At 43.5% G+C, this 20,891-nt stretch overlaps 1 protein-coding gene across 2 annotated transcripts in view; it reads left to right on the top strand.

Annotated features, from left to right (window-relative positions):
* The first annotated feature begins 2,400 nt into the window (after positions 1 to 2,400).
* The window catches only part of ATL3 (atlastin GTPase 3), a 49,487-nt gene continuing 30,996 nt past the window's right edge, over positions 2,401 to 20,891 (top strand). The window contains exons 1-3 of one of the 2 annotated variants that reach the window (XM_044259527.1): positions 2,401 to 2,489; positions 16,053 to 16,267; positions 16,399 to 16,542. In XM_044259527.1, coding sequence (XP_044115462.1) covers positions 16,061 to 16,267; positions 16,399 to 16,542 — 351 coding nt within the window. In that variant the 5' untranslated portion in view covers positions 2,401 to 2,489; positions 16,053 to 16,060. Of the gene's footprint in view, positions 2,490 to 2,748; positions 2,845 to 16,052; positions 16,268 to 16,398; positions 16,543 to 20,891 lie in introns of those variants that run through there. The other variant, XM_044259528.1, reaches the window with a different exon arrangement.

The raw sequence follows: 20,891 nt of genomic DNA, 5'->3' as shown, positions 1-20,891 counted from the left end.
TATTTGAGAAGGAAACAACACTAACAACAAAATGTAGTTCTCGTTTACAGGAGTAGCTTTCTAAGCTGTGACTAATCCTAAAATCTATCCATAATTTGGACTGTGTTCCAAATCCCAAAAACTTCTACAAGGTATGGGGAAGGCTGATGTGCTCACACTGACTTGGATGAAATTGATTGAGACAGATTTGTGTCTGCCCGTGTTTGCTGGTGACCTCCTAACAGGATGGATGTCAGTGGATCTCTATTGGGAGCCCTTAAAATAGAGCAGGGTATTTTGTTCGAAAGCAAAAGTTAGGGGCGTATATTAAGGGAGCAATAAAAGTGAGTGAGCAGTGTTATATGTCCCATATCCCTTCTTTACTCATCCGTTCAATAAATATTAGTTTCTATTATTTGCTTGGCATTGTATGAAGCACTGTGGATATAGCAGTAAAGAAAGTAAACAGACAAAATTCCTCTTCTAGTGGGAAGAGAAACATAAAGATTATGTTTTACTTAAAACAGAAGTCTGGGGTACCTGGGGTGGCTCTGTCAGTTAAGTGTCTGCCTTCAGCTCAGATCATGATCACCGGTCAGTTGGGGGGGGGTTCTTTCTCAGTGGGGAGTCTGCTTTTCCTTCTGCCCCTCAGTGCACGCCCACTCGTGCTCTCTCCCTCAAATAAATAAAAATAAAACACAAGTCAGATGGTAAGAAGTCTAATGAAGTTGGACAGGGAAGGGTACTGGAGAATTCTGGGATGTGTGTGCAATTTTAAATTCTTACACTGTGTGTTGCAATTGTGACAAGACATTGGCCTTTAGCCCCTCTCTCTTCCTGAGCATGCCACATAATGGCCTGGACTTGTGTCATATCCTGTAGGTCCTGCCTTCTGCACATGTAGTGTGAAACCCCAATAACCACTACTGGCTAGTTTCTTGCCGGCCTGAGTGGGCTAGATCTAATCGAGACTCTTAGATCTCTAGCCTAGAGGCGGGTATTCAAGTAATCTCAAGTTTGGGGGAAAATAGGAAGGCAGAGTGAAAGAAATCAAAATAGGATTTCTTTAGATAAGATTAGGCAGAATTATCTCTCACTCTTCACCTCTGTCCTAATCACTTGGGAAGTAGGAAGAAACAAACAAAAAAAACAGCTCAAAGGCTTGGCAGGGCGGGAAGGTAGCTGGAAGGAGGTTCTGGGTAGATTATAATATTAGTTAAGGCAGAGGCAGGTGTGAGGCATCTTTCTGGCTCAGTCAGAGGAGCATGCGGCTCTTGCTTTTTTTTTTTTTTCCCCAAAGATTTTATTTATTTATTAGTCAAAGAGAGAGAGAGAGAGAGCGCGAGCACAGGCAGAGTGGCAGGCAGAGGCAGAGGGTGAAGCAGGCTCCCTGCCGAGCAAGGAGCCCGATGTGGGACTCGATCCCAGGACCCTGGGATCAGGACCTGAGTTGAAGGCAGAGGCTTAACCCACTGAGCCACCCAGGCATCCCGCGGCCCTTGATTTCTTAGTGGTGAATTCAAGCCCCAGGTCTGGTGTACAGATTACTTAAAAACAAACAAACAAGCAAGCAAAAATTTAAAAAGTTAGAGGCAGAAGAAATTATAATAATTTGTCTAATGAATGAGGATATGGTGATGTCAAGAGGGCTGGTAGCTGCTTTAGCAGCTGAAAACATAAAGTCTGGGGTACCTGGGGTGGCTTTAGCCTCCCGTAAGATCCACCAGCTGCTAATCTCCGATAACCGCCCCTACCCCAGCAAACCCAAACAAGATTCTTACATTTTCAACTTACATTTTCTTAATCACATGTGACGTGTGAATAAAATCATTTTCGGATAACCTTGTTTTGTATGGACCTAACACACAGTTTAAGTAGGGTGTGCTTGCAAAGGAACCTTTAAAGCAAGCCCCTGTAAACCTGACGTTTACAAAACATGGCCATGGCTTAGGCTGGACAGAGCCTGTGGAAGGAGTTTCACTGTAAGTTTTAGCTGTTAGAGTGATGGTGATGGTCCCTCACCAGGCTTGGCCAGGCATGCGATTATGGGGTGAAACTGACGATGATGGTGATGAAGTCACGTCCTCCTCTCCTTGTGAAGTCAAAATCGTTATTAAAAAAAGAAAACAAAAACCAGTGACGCTCACGTCATCCAGGTTTAAGGCCTCCTTTTGGTCCTTTAGTCCTTAAACACCGAACCGTCAAACGCGGCAGGTGGGGGTTAGCGGCCGGTTATCCCAAGTCCTCCGTCCCCGGGCGGGGCTCAAGGCTAGGATCTCGGCGGGGCGGGCGGGCGATCCCCGGCCTGAGCCGGCCCGCCCCTGCCCTCCCCGGATGGCCTGCTGGGAGTTGTAGTTCAGTCGTCGAACAGACGCGCCAAGCCCCTTCCCTTTCTTCCGCTTCCTCCCCGCCCCAGATGAGTGCGCAGAATAGGGACCCGCAGGCGGGGCACCCAGAGAGCGTGGAACTACAATTCCCAACGGACCATCGCACCCAAGGCGCACTCCCAGGTAGCCCGCGGCCCGCTCGCGCGCTCCAGCGTACGCGTCGGGCGGTGGCGGGATTTGACCGGGTGCGCCTCCCTTCTCGCCCCCGCCCTCCCGCTCCTGAAGGCCACTGCGGGTCGCGGGGAGCGCGGTCCGTCGGGCCTCGTAGACCCGCCCTGTGTTCGTTCCCTCGAAGCTCTGCGTGCCCCTCCTTCTACCCAGTTTCTTCTAGAGTCCAGGCCCCGCCCGTTTCCCGCCTCCTGGGCCCGGTCGTTCCCGACTCAGCCCGCCCCTCTTTGCGCCCCTGCTGCTTCTGCTGAAGGCGGAGGCTCCATGTTGTCCCCTCAGCGAGCGGTAGCGGCTGCCTCGGGAGGAGCAGGTGAGGCGCTCAATTTTCCCCGGGCCCGCTCCGTGGCCCCTCCGCCGCCCTCCCGACTCCTTCCGAGGGGAACGCCCGCCCGCACCGCCGCCCGTTCCTCGTCCCGGGGCTGGGACCCCGTGCCCCTCGCCGGGGTACCCTCGGCCCGCGAATTCGGGGCCGGGGGCTGCTAGCGAGGCCCGGCCGGCGGGGCGCGGGCGGCGCTTCCTTCGGCTCCCGGTGGGAGCGGCAGCCGTCGGAGGTCGGGCCGGGCGCTTGGGCCCAGCGCTGGGGGGAGGCCCGCGGTGCTCTAGGGCCGGGGGACTGGCGGGCGGCGCCCCGCAGTTGCGGCCCCGCCCTGGCGGAGCCGCGCGCTCCCGGGCTGCGGCTCCCTCCCGCCTGGCGCTCCGCAGGCTCGCGGGCCGGCAACCGGGGTCCCGGTCCTAGCGGGAAGGCAGATGCTTTACTTTGTCTTTGACAAAGCGCTTGACGGCTCCGAAGTGTCTTGGAGTTGGAAGCTTTATTTTTATCCTAACGACCGAGGCGCTGGCAAGCATTAGGAAAGTTGATTTTAAACCCGCACTTCTTTCCATAAACGAGATAAAAGAATGTGGACTTAATGGCTTTTTAGGAAGTTCTTTTAGTACGTTTGGGATCGTACGTTGTTCTCTTGCTTTCCTGAAGACAGAAAGAATGGTAAAAGAAAAACCAAGTGGAAAGTCATCCAAGATTGAGGGATACTTCACCTGTCATTTTACCTGGCTTTATTCTTGCTTAATGTGTTGTGTGCTATTGAAATCGCCAGAAGTTTCACTTGCGAAATTTAAAGGCAATGAAAACACTGAAGAATCTTAATAAATCTCAGCCCTCAAAGTTGAATACGAAGCTGGGTGGAATGATTTGTGAAAGGGAGAAAAGAACTAACGGACGAAAAACACAGTTTCACGTTTTGTTTTGCTTCTGGAGAAGCGAAACCTACGTGGTTTTAAATCCATGTCAGGATTCAGTAGTGCAGTGAACTGAAATTCAAATTAGTGCTTTTTCCCCCCACTTTCCATAGAAACTAGCTTGAAGTCTAGAAATCCCCGTTTCTGTTTTACCATCTGTAAAGGAAAGGCGTGGATGAAAAGGATTTCTATGTAATGAGGAATTAACAGTAGTAGAGCACGTTGTTTTATTAGCTATCGTTTACTCTCTCATTGGAGTAACCGTGAAATTAGGAAAAATGACAACAGGATAGATACGTATACCAGCATACTTTCTGTAGCTTTCACTCAGTAGAAGTTGTTTAGAATAGGGTTTGTTAACTTGGTGTTCTGTGGTGGAGCTCGTGTGTTTTTCATTTTTATGATTTCTAAATCTTAGAATAAAGGATAAATGCACACTAATTTAAAATGAGATAATAGAGAATTATAAAAAGCAGTAAATTAATATAAAATTCTCTCTACCTCCCCAGTCCCCAGTGCTAGGTCACTTAACAGTTTGGCTACATATTAAGATTCCAGTGAAATAGGGAACCCCAGGTTGTGGGAACTTGTTGGGAACTAGAATTTGCCTATAAGGCATACCTGTTAAAGTTTCTATGGCCTTGTGAACTGAGAAATTGTTCAAATAACGTAGCTGCATTTTAAAGTTAATCTAAAAACATTTTTGCAAGTTGTCTTTGAGGTTTTGGGAGTATATTCTTTTTTTTTTTTTTTTAAGATTTTTATTTATTCATTTGACAGAGATCACAAGTAGGCAGAGAGGCAGGCAGTGAGAGAGGAAGGGAAGCAGGCTCCCTGCTGAGCAGAGAGCCTGGGACCCTAAGATCATGACCTGAGCCGAAGGCAGAGGCTTAACCCACTGAGCCACCCAGGCGCCCCTGGGAGTATATTCTTCAAAAAACATCAAAGGGGGAAAATGAGGGGAAAGCTTTAATTAAAAGAAAAAAACCTTTAGTTGGGCTTTTGGATCTGCATTCTGCTGCATGATTAGAATAACCTGTGGTATTTTAAACTGGACAGTGCTTGGGACCCACAGATTGTGATTTAATTCATTGTGTGGCCAGGCAACGTTAAAAAAAGAACCTTGAGTAATTCTAATTTGCATACTAATAGAGAATAAAATTTCCCTATAGGTGGTTGCTTACATTTCAATTGATTTGTTTACTTAATAGGAAGTTTGATTTATAATATCAGTGTATTGAAAAGTTGATGCTCTTTGGAAATTTGTAAAGGATGCTTTTTATTAGTATGTATATCGAGAGAACTTGTTGATGTATTTCACAGCTAAAGCATATTAAAAGTTAGAAAATAGCCTTTGCTGGTATAGTCAGTGAAAAAAAAATAAGATTAAATTTTTATGTCTTGAAATCATAAGGAATCCAAGTCAAATATTGACAATTAAGAAAACCTTATTCATCTGGAACGCAAAACCCTCAGGTAACCAAATGGATTTTGGTGATTTTTTTTTTTTAAAGTTTTTATTTATTTGAGAGAGAGACAGAGGGAGCCTGGACAAGCACGCTTGTGCACACAAGCAATGGACAGGGGCAGAAGGAGAAGGAGAAGCAGTCTCCCAGTGAGCAGGGAGCCATTTCAGGGCTGGATCCCAGGACTCTGGGATCAGGACCTGATCCAAAGGCAGACGCTTAACCAACTGAGCCACCCAGGCACCCTGATTTTGGTGATTTTTTTATTTTTAGGGAAGAGTCAAATGAGATGAATATTGAACTCAGTCTATTAAAAAATAATTTTTTTCTATAGCATAGCCTGGCATCATTTTTAGATTTAACCTAGTCTCTGCATTTCTGAATCTTAAGTACTGTATAGTCATAATTGGTCTTTATAAATCCATAAACCACTACAAAATTGACAAAATGTGGTTTTGTTCAGCATTCTGTGCTCAAGTATAAAGATTTGTTGTGACACATGAATTGAGAAAAAGTTTCCTCTTAAACCCTTTAATTGATTCCAATGTAAATTTTCTCCATATTCTCTTCTGTTGGGTATAGGTAGTTTTTTCATTGAAACAGCTTTAAAAATGTACATGTATCTACCAGCATACTTACTGCCTTAAGACAAAATAGACTATATAAAAGCACTCCCAACCATCAGCAAAATGGAACCACACCCAGCAGTTTGAGTTGGCTGAGGGCTTACCATCATACATGATGATGCGTTCTCGCTGGCCTTGCCTGAGTTAGGGACTTTAAAGACTGCCATCGAGAACAAGGCATGAAATGGTGTGCTTCTGGTTTGGGTGTGTTCTTCTTGCCCTTTAGTAAATGTATTTCAAAAGGAGAGTGGAAAACTCAGGTCATAACTGCCCTGAGTCATACACTCGACTCAGTGAAATGTTTCTGAAACTGTAGTTAATACGCTCTTTGGAACTCTGAATAGTAAAGATGAGCACTGGGGCCGGCTTTGCCGTAGTGGTTCTTCACCTGGGGGGATTTTGCTGCGGTGGGACATCTAGCAATATCTGCAGACATTTTGGGGTCTTAGAACCAGGGGTAGCACTACTGGTATCTAGGGGGTAGAGGCCAGAGTTGCTGCCAAATATCCTACAATTAACAGACTAGCTCCCCACAATGAAGAGTTACCCAGCCCAAGATACCAGTAGTGCTGAGGTTGAGGAACCCTGGTGTGCATTGTTGAATTGATTAACTCAATTCTGTATGAATTTTCTGAAAAAGCAATTGTACTTGCTTACAGTTAACTCGTTTCATTGAGTTTATCACTGTTCAGATGGTCTTTTCAAATATTTGAGGGAAATTAAACTTTTTTCCCTATAATGTTTTTTAATAGAACTTATTTCTTAGAATGTATATATATATATATATATACATATATATACACATATATATATATTTTAAGATTTAATTTATTTATTTGACAGACAGAGATCACAAGTAGGCAGAGAGGCAGGCAGAGAGAGAGAGGGAAGCAGGCTCCCTGCCGAGCAGAGAGCCCGATGTGGGGCTCGATCCCACAACTCTGGGATCATGACCCGAGCCAAAGGCAGAGGCTCAACCCACTGGGCCACCCAGGCGCCCCCAGAATGTATGTTTTCCATAGGACTGGAAAGGTTGATGATGATTCAGTAGTCTCAGTGACTTTTATTTAGCCTCTGCAGCTACTTTTGCATTTTTAAATGACTTTTTTTTTTTTTAAAGATTTTGTTTATTTATTTGGCACAGAGCGAGAGAGATCACAAGTAGGCAGAGAGGCAGGCAGAGAGAGAGGAGGAAGCAGGCTCCCCGCTGAGCGGGGCTCGATCCCAGGACCCTGACACCATGACGTGAGCCAAAGGCAGAGGCTTTAACCCATTGAGCCACCCAGGCGCCCCATGACTTCTTTTTTTAAGATTTTATTCATTTATTTGAGTGAAGGAGGTGACATAAGTGGGAGGGGCAGAGGGAGAGAGAATCTCAAGCAGACTCCCCATCTAGTGCAGAGCCTCACGTGGGACTTGATCCCGGGACCCTGAGATTGTGACCTGAGCCAAAACAAGAGATGGATGCTCAACAGACTGCACCACCCAGGTGCCCCTAAAAGACCTTTTATTTTTAAAAAAGATTTTATTTATTTATTTGACAGAGAGAGAGAGATCACAAGAAGGTAGAGAGGCAGGCAGAGAGAGAGGAGGAAGCAGGCTCCCCGCCGAGCAGAGAGCCCAATGCAGGGCTTGATCCCTGGACCCTGAGATCAGGACTTGAGCTGAAGGCAGAGGCCCAACCCACAGAGCCACCCAGGCACCCCAATCTAAAAGACTTTTTAAAAAGTAGCTGCAGGGGCTCCTGGGAGGTGCAGTTAGTTGAGCGTCTGATTCTTGGGATTCAGCTCATGTTGTGATCTTGGGGTCATGAGATGGAGCCCTATTGGGTTCCTCGCTCAGTGAGGGGGTCTGTTTGAGATTCTCTCTCTGTCCCTCTGCCCTTCCTTGTGCCTTCTCTCTTTCTTTCTCAAACAAAACATCTTTAAGACAAACATTCAGAGTTAGATCATTCTAGAAGAGTTAATGCTGTCATTTGCTCAGATCTCTACAGTTTTCCTTATGAGAATTAGTTTCACTTGTTAGTCTTTCAGCTTCTTTCTACTTGGGTTGTCTGTTCTTCTCATTTTAGTGCAGAGCCAGGCTGTTGAATGCGGTTATTACAGAGATTATTTGAACAGGCACATTTAAACCTACTGGTTAGTCTGGGTTCAGGTGTGTTGTGCCAGAAGTAAAGGCTAAAGCAGTACTTTAAAAGTAATTAGAAGAAAGTTTGTAGCTTCCACATGGACTGTTGAAAGGCTTTTTAATTATCCAAGAATTTTCAGCACTTCTTACATAACTGAAATGATGGCTGATTCAGTATTACCGTGTACTATTTACAGCAATAATCAGAATTGGCAATATGATACAGTATTTGGTCTATTTGTCTTTTTTTTCTTTTTTTTAAAACATTGGTTTTCAGTTCACTTATGTGTAAATGGATGACAGATGTGGCTATAGTCGGGCCATATCTGTGTGTACAAAATGTCTCTTCTGTTATTCATATAAATGAACATAATACAGCATCAACTCTTCATCTAAATAAGCATTAACTGTTCATATAAGTGAGGATTACTATTGTCTCAGAGTGGTTATCTAGATCTTGGGAAATACTTGCTTTACTAAAGGGAAAAGGCGGGGCGCCTGGGTGGCTCAGTGGGTTAAGCCGCTGCCTTCGGCTTAGGTCATGATCCCAGGGTCCTGGGATCGAGTCCCGCATCGGGCTCTCTGCTGAGCGGAGAGCCTGCTTTCCTCTCTCTCTCTCTCTCTCTGCCTGCCTCTCTGCCTACTTGTGATCTCTGTCTGTCAAATAAATAAATAAATAAATCTTAAAAAAAAAAAAGGGAAAAGGCATAAAAGGTTGTCCCCTAAAGGTTTTTCTTTTTCTTTTTTTAAAATATCTTTTTTTTTTTTTAAAGATTTTATTTATTTATTTATTTATTTATTTGACAGAGAGATCACAAGTAGGCAGAGAAGCAGGCAGAGAGAGAGGGAAACAGGATCCCTGCTGAGCAGAGAGCCTGATGCGGGGCATGATTCCAGGACCCTGAGATCACGACCTGAGCGGAAAGCAGAGGCTTAACCCTCTGAGCCACTCAGGCACCCTAAAGGTTTTTCTTTCTTTTTTTTTTTTTTTTAATATTTTATTTATTTATTTGACAGAGAGAGATCACAAGCAGGCAGAGAGGCAGGCAGAGAGAGGGGTAAGCAGGCTCCCCGCTGAGCAGAGAGCCCAATGTGGGACTCGATCCCAGGACCCCGAGATCATGACCTGAGCCGAAGGCAGAGGCTTTAACCCACTGAGCCACTCAGGCACCCCCTAAAGGTTTTTCTAATACCATTCCTGGAGGTAAGATCTCCAGAGTTTAAGATTCCTGAGAAGTGGGAGTAATTTCATTGCAATTAGGGGAAGCCCTTCCTCCCTCCCCCCAAAAACCCTCAAAACAAAAACCCCAAACCTCAGAAACTTTTGTGTGAGTCCTTACTGAGCAAGTTGCTTTAATGTTTTTATCATTATAAATTTTGATCTGTTCTTTAGCCAGGCCTGTACAATTTAAATTTAACCCAAGGGATGTATTGGTTACCTAGCAAGTTTGGCCAGTTTAGACATTCAGGAAATTTTCAGTTGTTGAAGAGTCACTGAATCTTAGAGCTAGAGAAAAAATAGCTTCACCTAACTGCCTGATTTTGTAGAGGAAACTGAGACCCAGAGAAGTAAAACGATTTAATCGTGTGGTTTGTACAGTCATTCTACAGCTGGGCCCTAAGTGTTGGGGAAGGCCTTTCTCCTGTACATTCTACCTCACCGGAGAATAACAACCTTTGCCAAAACAAGCTTTAGTCATAGGAGGGAGAAATGAGGGGTGCCTGGGTGATGCAGTCGGTTAAGTGTCCAACTCTTGGTTTCAGCTCATGTTGTGGTCTCAGGATCATGGGATTGAGCCCTGTGTCAGGCTCCACATTCAGTGTGGGGTCTGCTTAAGATCCTCCCTCCTTCTCCCTCTGTGCCCGCTCCCCCGCCCCCTCGCTGGCTCTCTCAAATAAATATACATATATAAAAAAGGAAATAATTGGATTTGGAGCTATACGGTATATAGGAAGATAGAGTCAGGGAAGCTGTGGAGGCTGAGAAGTAGAGATTTGAAGGAAGTGGAGTAACTGAGGATTCATTGCGACAGTACCATAAATAGATATAGAGAGTGTTAGTCCTGCAGGGTTTCTAGAAGTTAAATCTTGACTCATTTCACTCTTGAGACCACAAACTAGACATGCCCAGAGTCACATAGGTTGTTAGTGGTAGAACTGGAGCAGGAACTTGTCTCTTGACTCTTGTGCCCATATATTTCTACACACTACTCCTGAGAAGGAGGTGACGGTGGAGTATCCAGGTGCATCTGTCCCTGAGGCAGTTGTGTGTTGGACCTGAATGCAGGTTGGGAATTAATCTTGTTGCATCACCAAAAGAGGGTATAGTGAACTTACAAGAATAAAAGAGCTCAGTGAGGGAGTGAAGGAGAACTTCGAGACTGAAGCAGAGCACCCGTGGCGCTCAGAGGAGCCTGAAGAGAAAAAGAAGTAGCAAAAGATGGTGAAGAGGTTGGAAGGGAGCTAGAAATGGGCACTGTCTCTAAGACCAAAGGTTTTCAGGAGTTCTGGAAGCAGATGCCAGTTGTGTTTTGTTATGCAGAGAGGGTGAAGTGAGAAGCAAGGAAGGGCCATTGGATTTGGCAAGACAGGTCATTGATAAACTAGTGAAGAGTTTCAGCAAGGAGGTTGAGAGGAAGGTCAGGTTGCAAGGTAATGAGAAGGGAATGGGCAGGTACATGAATGAAGACACACCTTCAAGGAGTTTGGCCCAGAAAGAAAGGAGACCGCAGGGGGGAAGGGAAGAAACTGGTTTTTATTGAGGTGCTTGACAAGTATTACTGGGTTTAGTGCTCACAATACTAGGAGACTGTTACTCTTCCTTTTAGATACTGGGGCTGAGTATAACAGTTTCCCTACTCCCCAGAAGTTCCCACGTGAGTGATAAGTCATGATTAATATTAATATTGGAATGGGTGGGATAATACAGTATGTATGAGGTTTTAGTAGAAATAGGAAAGTGGGACCACTTTATTGAGTTTCTAGTATGTATTGGACTCTGGGCTTTGAGATGAGTATTCAGTTTCTGAATAAATGGACCTGAAAGTGGTTAGAAATTTATCCATAGTTACATTGAGACTAAGTGGTGGAGTTTATTAAGTTATTCCAGAAATATTTTTTGGATATCTACTATGTGTGGGCACAGTTCTGGGATCTTGGGGGATATAGCATTGAACAGCAGAGACAAAAGTTCTTACCCTAATGGAGCTTACATTCTAGAGGGCAGAAAGGAAGCATTCAAGCCCTGCTGTATCTAGACTCCAGAACGTGTTTTTTTTCTTTTTTTTTTTTTTTTAAAGTATACCATGTAAAGTGATAGGCAGAGGATGGGGCCAGAGGGAGGAGAAGGTGGGTGTTGAAGGGTCAGTCTTTGCCTGGAGTTGGGGGGAAGGGATGTGTTTTTGAGGCCACGGGAAGAAGTGGTTGAATAAGTTATACATTTGAAATTTTGGAATCAAGGCAGGATAGGACCAGAGTCCTGTTTCTTCAGTAGAAAGACCAGTGAAAGCAAATTTGCCCGAGAGGACGAGGGAGGGTGAGGAATAAGAGGAACCAAGGCAGTGGGGAGAATGGTGAAAGGGTTTGACTTAGAGGATGGAGATTTAGCTTTGAGTCCGTGATCCATAAAGTATTTGGGTAGTCCTTATGTAGTTGCTGTTGTGATGTATTTGTGTACTATATTGAAGGAGGTCAGCCCTAATGGATGAGATCGCATCATTAAAGCAACACTTGGGGATAGTAGCTAATAGGCGAGAAAGATCGGGAGGTGGTAAGATCTAAGGGAGAAGGTCCTGAGGTTTTGATTAAGAGATCTTAAGGGATTGAGGAGCCTGAGATATGGGGATAAATCGGCAAAGGACATTTATTTTTTTGTTAAAATTTTTATAGTTTTACTCATTTAAGTAATTTCTGTCTCCCATGTGAGGCTTGAACTCATGACCTCAAGATCAAGAGTTGCATACTCTTCCAACTGTGCCAGCCAGGCACCCCTTTTAGCAATTTTTTTAAAGAACAAAGGGCATTTAGATGACACCTGGAAAGGGGTGAGTAAAAATAAAGTTTTTACTTGGAAGATCAATGATAGTGTCTTAGGGACAGCTGGCTGGCTCAGTCGGTTGAGTATCTGACTCTTGGATTTGGCTCCAGTTATGATCTCAGGGTCGTGAGAGTGAGCCCTGTGTCAGGCTCTATGCTCAGTGCCATGTCTGCTAGAGTTTCCCTCTTCCTCTCTCCCTCGCTTTCCTTTTGCTCTCTCTCAAAATAAATCTTTTAGAAAAAAAAGGTACTGTCTTGTCCTAGAAAATGAGAGAGAAAGATGATATGGTGAAAAGTGAGCAACTTTATTTGTTTAAATTGGATTATTGGTGATGTGTGCAGTTCACAATGATTTTTCCCTTAAGTGGATGGAAACCAAAGGAGCAAGATCTTTCTAAATCCAGTGTGTCCAGTAAACCATTCGAAGAGAAATGCAAGATCAGCTCCGCTCTTCCAACTAAACGTAGTCTGGTTTTCTCTTCCTTTTCACTGTGCTCTGGGCAGAAGGAGAGGAAGAGTTGAGTGAAGGGCTTCATCACCTTTTCCCCCCGCAACTGTCCTCAGTGGTCTTCAACTTCTCTTGAAGTACATCTCATTGTGCATAACTGCATACGTTCCTGTCATTGGGTTATTCCGTCTTGTCAGTAGCCCAGGGAACCTGACTTTCTGTGTCCGTTGCTCTGGCGAAACCACCTGCATTCTCAGGGTTGTGGCCTTCCGCTATATTATAGCCTGACAGATTCATTCTTCCTGTGATCGTCTGCTTTGTTCGGTAGACTTTAATGGTTTAGTAGATGAAATGGAAAGAGCCAGTATCATGAACTTAATTGTGAGATCCTGGGGGACTCTTAAACTGGTTCCTAGGTTTGGCTGTACCCCATAGAGCCTTCAAATGAGTTAATCTTAACGAGGTAGACATTTATTTACTTATTTATTTCACATAAAAGTGAGCCAGCAGGGCAGTTCTGCTACACGAAGTCTGAGGCCTTACCTCTCTTGTAGCTCCAGTATTTCTGGGGCGTCGCCCTCATGCGCCTGGTGCATGATGACTCCCTCCCCCAAATACATCCAGAGAGCAGGAAAGGGGAAAGTGCCTGCCCCAGAATTTGCTGTATCATTTCCAGTCTGAACTGAGTCACACAGTGATAACCCCCGCTGCAAGGCTGGGTTGAAGATTTCTTTTGGGCAGTTTGATACCCAGCTAAAAATCAGTTGCCATAGCGGGAGGGGAAAATGACTTAGTGGGGCAGCAACCAGCCACCTCAGGGACTTGGTTTGGAACTGCTCTGAGTCTTGTGCAGTACTGAACACTGGTTTATCCATAAGATCTGAGAGAGTTCTTGTTAGTTCTTTTTTAAGATTTTATTTTTATTTATTTGACAAGAGAAAGGGAGCGAGCACAAGCAGGGGGAGCAGAGTGAGAGTGAGAAGCAGACTCCCCACTGAATAGGGGGCTCCATGCAGGACTTGATCCCAGGACAAGATCCTGACCTGAGCCGACGGCTGACGGAAGTAGACACTTAGCCAGCTGAGCCACCCAGGCGCCCTCGATAGTTCTTTCATATGAAAGATTGAAGGTCTTTAGGTCCTGGATTCACCTCCTATTGTGGCAGTAAAAAAGACCGCAAGAGATTATTCACAGAAATGTTTCCTTCTTACCCAGGCAGTAATGGGAAAGAAAGATAGTAATACACATTTATTACAAGGGCAATGTGGCAGTTTAAGTATATTTATAACTTGTTTTCCACTAGTCTGATAAAAATATAAAAGTGGGAAGAACCTTTTGTTGCTTTCTGATATTTTAAGTATAAAAAGTGAGTAGTAATTCCCATAGCTCAATGGGTAGAATCTGGCAGGCAAGCTGTTTCGTTGACTTTCTTACTGTGATCACGCAGCCTTCAGTGTTTCCCAGACAAAAGCAATTTGGGGACCATATTTGTGATTTTGGCCATATCTGCTTGCCTGTACTGTGCTTTGCTTAATATTTGTTTTTCAATTTACTTTGAATTGATTCATCTTTTAAACTTAGCATTCTGCTAAGTAGTAAACCATTAAAACATGGTTTTGTTTCCTCATACACATGAAAATACGTAATTATTAAAATAGTGTCCTTTTAACTACATGAAAACATCTTTTATACCAGTGCTGCATACTTGTACTTCGGGAAATAGTGCTTTGCTTCATCCCTGAGGCCACACTGGCAGTTTTTTTTAAACTTTCTGTAAATCCATAGTGCTGAGTGGCTCTTGAATTTCAAAGAATTGATATCTTTCTGCTTTCAACTTTGGTAGGGTAACTACTAGTTAGTGCTTAATTGTGAGGTAAAGAATTAATTGCCCCTAAAATGTTGACTAGGTTGTTAAGAGTGATCTGCAGGGGGTGCCTGGGTGGCTCAGTGGGTTAAGCCTCTGCCTTTGGCTCAGGTCATGACCCCAGGGTCCTGGGATCGAGCCCCGCATCGGGCTCTCTGCTCAGCAGGGAGTCTGCTTCCTCCTTTCTCTCTGCCTGCCTCTCTGCCTACTTGTGATCTTTGTCTGTCAAATAAATAAATAAAATCTAAAAAAAAAAAAAAAAAAAGAGTGATCTGCAAGTCCTAGCACATAAAGAGCCTTTCGAGCTTTTCTCCGGAACACGTTGGACAAGACGTTTAACTCTTGTAGCCCTAGTTTCCTTATTTTTAAAGGTGAGGCTGTATTATTTACCACATGGGGTTATTCTGAAGATTAAATAAAATGCATGTTAAAGGGCTTAGCAGTGACAGGCATCCTTTCTACTGCTGATGGACATTTGGATTGTTTCTCGTTTGGGACTATTTTGAATAAAGTTGATGTGAATTTTTTTTTTAAGATTTTATTTATTGGGGTATTTGGGTGGCTCAGAGGTGGCATCTGCCTTCGGTTCAGGTCATGATCTCAGGATCCTGGGATTGCGCCCTGCCTCAGGCTCTCTGCTCATCATCATCATTATTATTTTTTAAAGGGTTTATTTATTTATTTGACAGGGAGAGAGAGATCACAAGTAGGCAGAGAGGCAGAGAGAGGAGGAAGCAGGCTCCCTGCTGAGCAGAGAGCCCGATGTGGGGCTTGATCCCAGGACCCTGGGATAATGACCCGAGCTTAACGCAGAGGCTTTAACCCACTGAGCCGCCCAGGCACCCCTATTTTTTATTTTTATTTTTTTTAAAGATTTTATTTATTTATTTGACAGAGATCATAAGTAAGCAGAGAGGCAGGCGGGGGCGGGGGGGTGGGGTGGGGAAGCAGACTTCCTGCTGAGCAGAGAGCCTGATGCGGGGCTCCATCCCAGGACCCTGAGATCAGGACCTGAGCTGAAGGCAGAGGCTTTAACCCACTGAGCCACTCAGGGGCCCCTCTGCTCATCTTTAAAGATTTTATTTATTTGAGGGAGAGAGAGTAAGAAGAAAAGAGGGCACGAGCAGGGAGGAGGGGCCAAGGGAGAAGAAGAGGCAGGGAGCCTGACCTGGGACTTGATCCAAGGACCCTGGGATCATGACCTGACCCAAAGGCAGACGCTTAACTGGCTGAGCTTACCCAGGTGCCCTGCTTATTACTGTTTTAAAATTGGAATATTTGTCCTTTTCTTACGGATTTCTATATTGACTGTGGATGTGAGTCTTTTGGATACAGGTGTTTTCTCCTAGTCTGTGGCTTTCATTTTTACTTTCTCTTCATGATGTCTTTTTTAAAATTTAAATTCAGTTAATTAACATATAATGTATTATTGGTTTCAGAGATAGAGGTCAGTGATTCATCAGTTTTATGTAACACCCAGTGCTCATTACATCACGGGCCCTCCTTAATGTCTATCATCCAGTTACCAGATCCTCCCATTAATGATGTCTTTTAATGAACAAAAACTCTTAATTTTAATGGAGTCTAATTTGTCATTTTTTCTTTTATTGATTGTGCTTCTGTGTCATTTAAAAAGTTTTTGCTTTTCTCATGTTCAAAAATACAAGTTTAAAAAAAGGTTTGAAACTAATTTTTTTTTTCTCTACAACAATCTAGGTGATGCCATGGAGAGTGGAAAGCCTGGCCCAGTGCAGGTTGTTTTGGTTCAGAAAGACCAGCATTCCTATGAGCTAGAAGAGAAAGCCTTGGCCAGCATTCTCTTGCAGGACCACATCCGAGACCTTGATGTGGTGGTGGTGTCGGTGGCTGGTGCCTTCCGAAAGGGGAAGTCCTTCTTCCTGGACTTCATGCTGCGATATTTGTATTTCCAGGTAAACTTGAATTATTTCATTTCAGATTGGAAAATATCCAAAAGAGCAAAATAAGCTCGTCGATTATCCTTGATATGTAAAATTACTCAAAATTTAAGACTTAATGGAAATTTCTTTTTTTTTTCCTATAGAAGGAAGGTGGCCGTTCAAATTGGTTGGGTGACTCAGAAGAACCATTAACAGGGTTTTCATGGAGAGGGGGCTCTGACCCAGAAACAACAGGGATTCAGATCTGGAGTGAAGTTTTTACTGTGGAGAAGCCTGGTGGGAAGAAGGTAAGGAAGAAAAGACTTGTTAATTAACAAAAACAGCAACAGGACAAGAACGTTAATGTGTACCTGATAATTCATCTGAAAATAATGTAAGTGCATGGTTTAAAAATAGCACAAGTATATTTTAAAAGGTCAAATAGTAATAGGTTTCTTTTTTTTCATTTTTAAGTTTTTTTTTAACTTTTTAAAAAAATATTTTATTCATTTATTTGATAGACAGAGATCACAAGTAGGCAGAGAAACAGGCAGAGAGAGAGGAGGAAGCAGGCTCCCTGCTGAGCAGAGAGCCCGATGTGGGGCTCAATCCCAGGACCCTGAGATCATGACCTGAGCCGAAAGCAGAGGCTTTAATCCACTGAGCCACCCAGGCACCCCAATGAACTAATATTGATATACTATTATTAACTAAAGCTCATGGTTTGCATTAGGGTTCCCTCTTTGTGTTTATGTTCTCTGGGTTTTGATAAGTGTGTGATAGTGTGCAGCCGCCGTTGCTGTCTCAGACAGTAGGAACACTGCCTGAAAACCCTGTGCTCTGTCTGTTTGCTCCCGCCTCCTCCTCAACTCCTGGAGACCACTGATCTTCACACTGTCTCCAGAAATCTGCATTTTCTAGAATGTCATGTAGTTGGAATCATACAATGTGTAGTCTTTTCTTTTTTTTTTTTTTAAAGATTTTATTCATTTATTTGACAGAGAGAGATCACAAGTAGGCATAGAGGCAGGCAGAGAGAGAGAGAGAGAGAGGAGGAAGCAGGCTCCCTGCTGAGCAGAGAGTCCGATGCGGGACTCGATCCCAGGACCCTGAGATCATGACCTGAGCCGAAGGCAGCGGCTTAACCCACTGAGCCACCCAGGTGCCCCCAATGTGTAGTCTTTTCTGATTGCCTTCTTTCATTTAGCAGTGTGCTTTCATGGTTCCTTACTTTTTTTATAACTTGATAGCTCTTTTCTTTTTATCGTTGAATAATATTCATTGTCTGAACGTACCATGGTGTATCCGTTCACCTTCTGAAATACTTTTTTTTTTCTTTTCTGAAATACTTCTTGTTTGCTTCCAGTTTTGACAATTATGAATAAAGCTGCTGTGTAAGCATTTGTGTTGAAACATAAGTTTCAACTAATTTGGGTAAATACCAAGGACATTGATTGTCGGATTGTATGGCAAGATGATTTTTAGTTTTGTAAGAAACTGTCAAACTGTCTTCCAAAGTACCTGTATCATTTTGCATTTTTTCCAGCAACGAATGTGAAAGCTCTCTTGTTCTGTATCCTTGTCCGCATTTGATGTTGTCAGTCTTCTCGATTTTTGCCATTCCAGTAGAGGTGTAGGGATAGCTCATTGTTGCATTTCCACTCTTTTAAAAAATATTATGTTCAGGGGCGCCTGGGTGGCTCAGTGGGTTAAGCCGCTGCCTTCGGCTCGGGTCATGATCTCAGGGTCCTGGGATCGAGTCCCGCATCGGGCTCTCTGCTCAGCGGGGAGCCTGCTTCCTCCTCTCTCTCTCTCTGCCTGCCTCTCTGCCTACTTGTGATCTCTCTCTGTCAAATAAATAAATAAAACTTTAAAAAATAATATTATGTTCAGACATTCAGCAGGATCAGGAGAGCTTTCAAAAATCAATACAATATTGGGTAAATGTCATACGAATAAGCAGTTCTTTAGAAGTTACCCAAGTAACAGTTTTGTGTGGTTTTCTTGTTTTTTAATATAGCTGGTGAGATTTTAGCTTACAATTTATCTGGCTAAAGAAATAGATAATTTGGTGGGGCACCTGGGTGGTGGCTCAGTTGCAAGTATCTGACTCTTAATTCTGGCTCGGGTCGTGACCTCAGGATGATGATGTCAAGCCTCTGCTTGTACATTCTTTCTTCCTCTCCTAAATAAATAAAATCTTTTTAAAAAGTAGATTATTTGTTTTTACTTTTTAATTGAAAATCTACATTCTTAAATATGTGGCTCCAGTTTATTCTTTTTAACTGTTATGTGGTAGTCTTCATATGAATATATCTTCTTTTATTTGCCCATTTACCCACTGGTGAACATGTAGACTTTTTCTTTCTTTCTTTTTTTTTTTTTGATTTTTATAATCCTTGCTACAGTGAATGATCTGTTAAATGTCTCCTTGAGTAAATGTGCAAGCGTGACTCCAGGTTCTGTGAACTCTGACCATGACCCATTAATGGTAGAGAAATCAATTTATTGGCTCATGACCAGTATTTAAAAAGAAAAAACTAGAGGGATGCCTGGGTGGCTCATTGGATTAAGCGGCTGCCTTTGGCTCAGGCCATGATCTCAGGGTCCTGGGATCGAGCTCTGCATCGGGCTCTTAGCCTGCTTCCTCCTCTACCTCTGTCTGCTGCTCTGCCTACTTGTGATCTCTGTCTGTCAAATAAATAAAACCTTAAAAAAAGACTTGGAACAGTAGAAAAGTGGTAGAGTGCAGTACACAGATAAATTTAGTTTATGTGTGTATTTAGTCAGAATGTTAAGTATACTTTTCTTTCTCTGTGTTCTGGTTCAGAACATTAGAAAGCCACTTGGAAGTGGAATTGCTAGGTCCAAGAGGCCCATTCCGCCTTTTTCTAGCTTCTGCCAAATTGTTCTTGACAGTATTTATGACAGTTGACCATTTCACTGCATGGAAGAATACCATTTCCCCCAAATATCCAGCACTTTATCCGAGTGTATGTATGACTCCTGTTCTTCCAGAGCCTGTCTTGAGTCTTCTTGTTTCCCTGATACAGGCTTATTTTTCTAGTTAGTAAATATATGCCAGTTTGAGCTCTTTTTCATTGAGATCTAAGTCATATATCATAAAATTTATGCTTTAAAAGTACGTAATTCAGCAGTTTTTAGTATAGTCATGAGGCTGAGCAAGTATCACCAGCATCTACTTCCGGAAGATTTTTATCACCCCAGAAAGAAACTCACTACTCATTAGCAGTCACTCCCCATTTCCCTCCTATCCCAGCCCCTGGCCACTACTGATCTACTTTCCTTCTCCACGGATCTGTTTGCCTCCTCTGGGCATTTCATACAGAGTCATACAGTCTGCGGTCTCTGTGTTTGGCCTCCCTGACCCCTCTACCCAACCAGCCTGGTGCTGGTGATTCCAGCCCAGTGCCCTCAAGACCCATCCATGATGTAGAATGCATCAGTACTTCATTTCTTCTTGTGGCTCCATAATGCTGTGTTGTGTGGACGTGTCACACTTTATCTTTTCATCATTTGAAGGATGCTTGGGTTATTTTTACGTTGTGGTTATTACGAATCATGCTACCATGAACATTCATGTACCAGTATTGGTGTGAACATATCCTTTCTTTTTCCTTGTTTTTACTGTGGTAAAAGCACTTAACATGAGACCTACCCTTTTAATAACATTTCAAGTATGCGGTGTAATATTGTCAGCTATGGGCACCGTGTTGTGTAGCAGATTTCAAGAACCCATCCGTCTTGCATCACAGAAACTTTATACCCATTAAACAAGTCCCGTTTCCCCTTCTCCCCTGCCAACCACCATTCTACTCTCTATTTCTCTGAGTTTGACTATTCAGATACCTCACATAAGTGGAATCAAGAAGTATTTGTCCTTCTGTGACTGGCTTATCTCAATTAATATCCTTCGGGTTCATTTGTGTTGTCGCACATGGCAGGATTCCTTCCTCTTTAAGGCTCAGTGGTATTCCATTGTAGGTAGATACCACATTTTCTCTATTCCTTCATCAACTGATGGGCATTTACGTTGTTTCCATGTCTGGGCTGTTGTGAATCATGCGGCAGTGTACCTGGGAATGGAGGTATCTCGAGATACTGGTCTGAATTCTTTTGGGTATATACCCAAAGAGGATTTGCTGGATCATAAAGTAGTTCTATTTTTATTTTTAAATTTTTATTATTATTATTTTAAAAGATTTTATTTATTTGACAGACACACAGCAAGAGGGGGAACACAAGCAGAGGGAGTGGGAGCGGGGAGATGCAGGCTTCCCACTGAGCAGGGAGCCCAGTGTGGGGCCTGATCCCAGTACGTGGAATCATGACCTGAAGCGAAGGCAGATGCTTTACTTGACTGAGCCACGCAGGCGCCCCAAGTCGTTCTATTTTTGATTTTTTGAGGAATCTCCATTCTATTTTCCATAGCAGCTGTATGATCAGAGGCTCTGATTTCTCCACATCCTCACCAACACTTATTATTTCTCTCTTTTTTTCAAAGTAATCTCTGTGCCCAACTTGGGGCTTGAACTCATGACCCTTGAGATCAAGAGTCACCTGCTCTACCGACTGAGCCAGCCAGGTGCCCCTATTTCTCTTGTTTTTTGATAGTACCCATTTTAGTAGGTGTGAA

The sequence above is a fragment of the Neovison vison genome, chromosome 7, assembly GCF_020171115.1.
Source record: "Neovison vison isolate M4711 chromosome 7, ASM_NN_V1, whole genome shotgun sequence".
Taxonomy (NCBI): domain Eukaryota; kingdom Metazoa; phylum Chordata; class Mammalia; order Carnivora; family Mustelidae; genus Neogale; species Neogale vison.
Note: the sequence above shows the minus strand (reverse complement) of the source record. Positions and strands in the feature narration are given on the sequence as shown.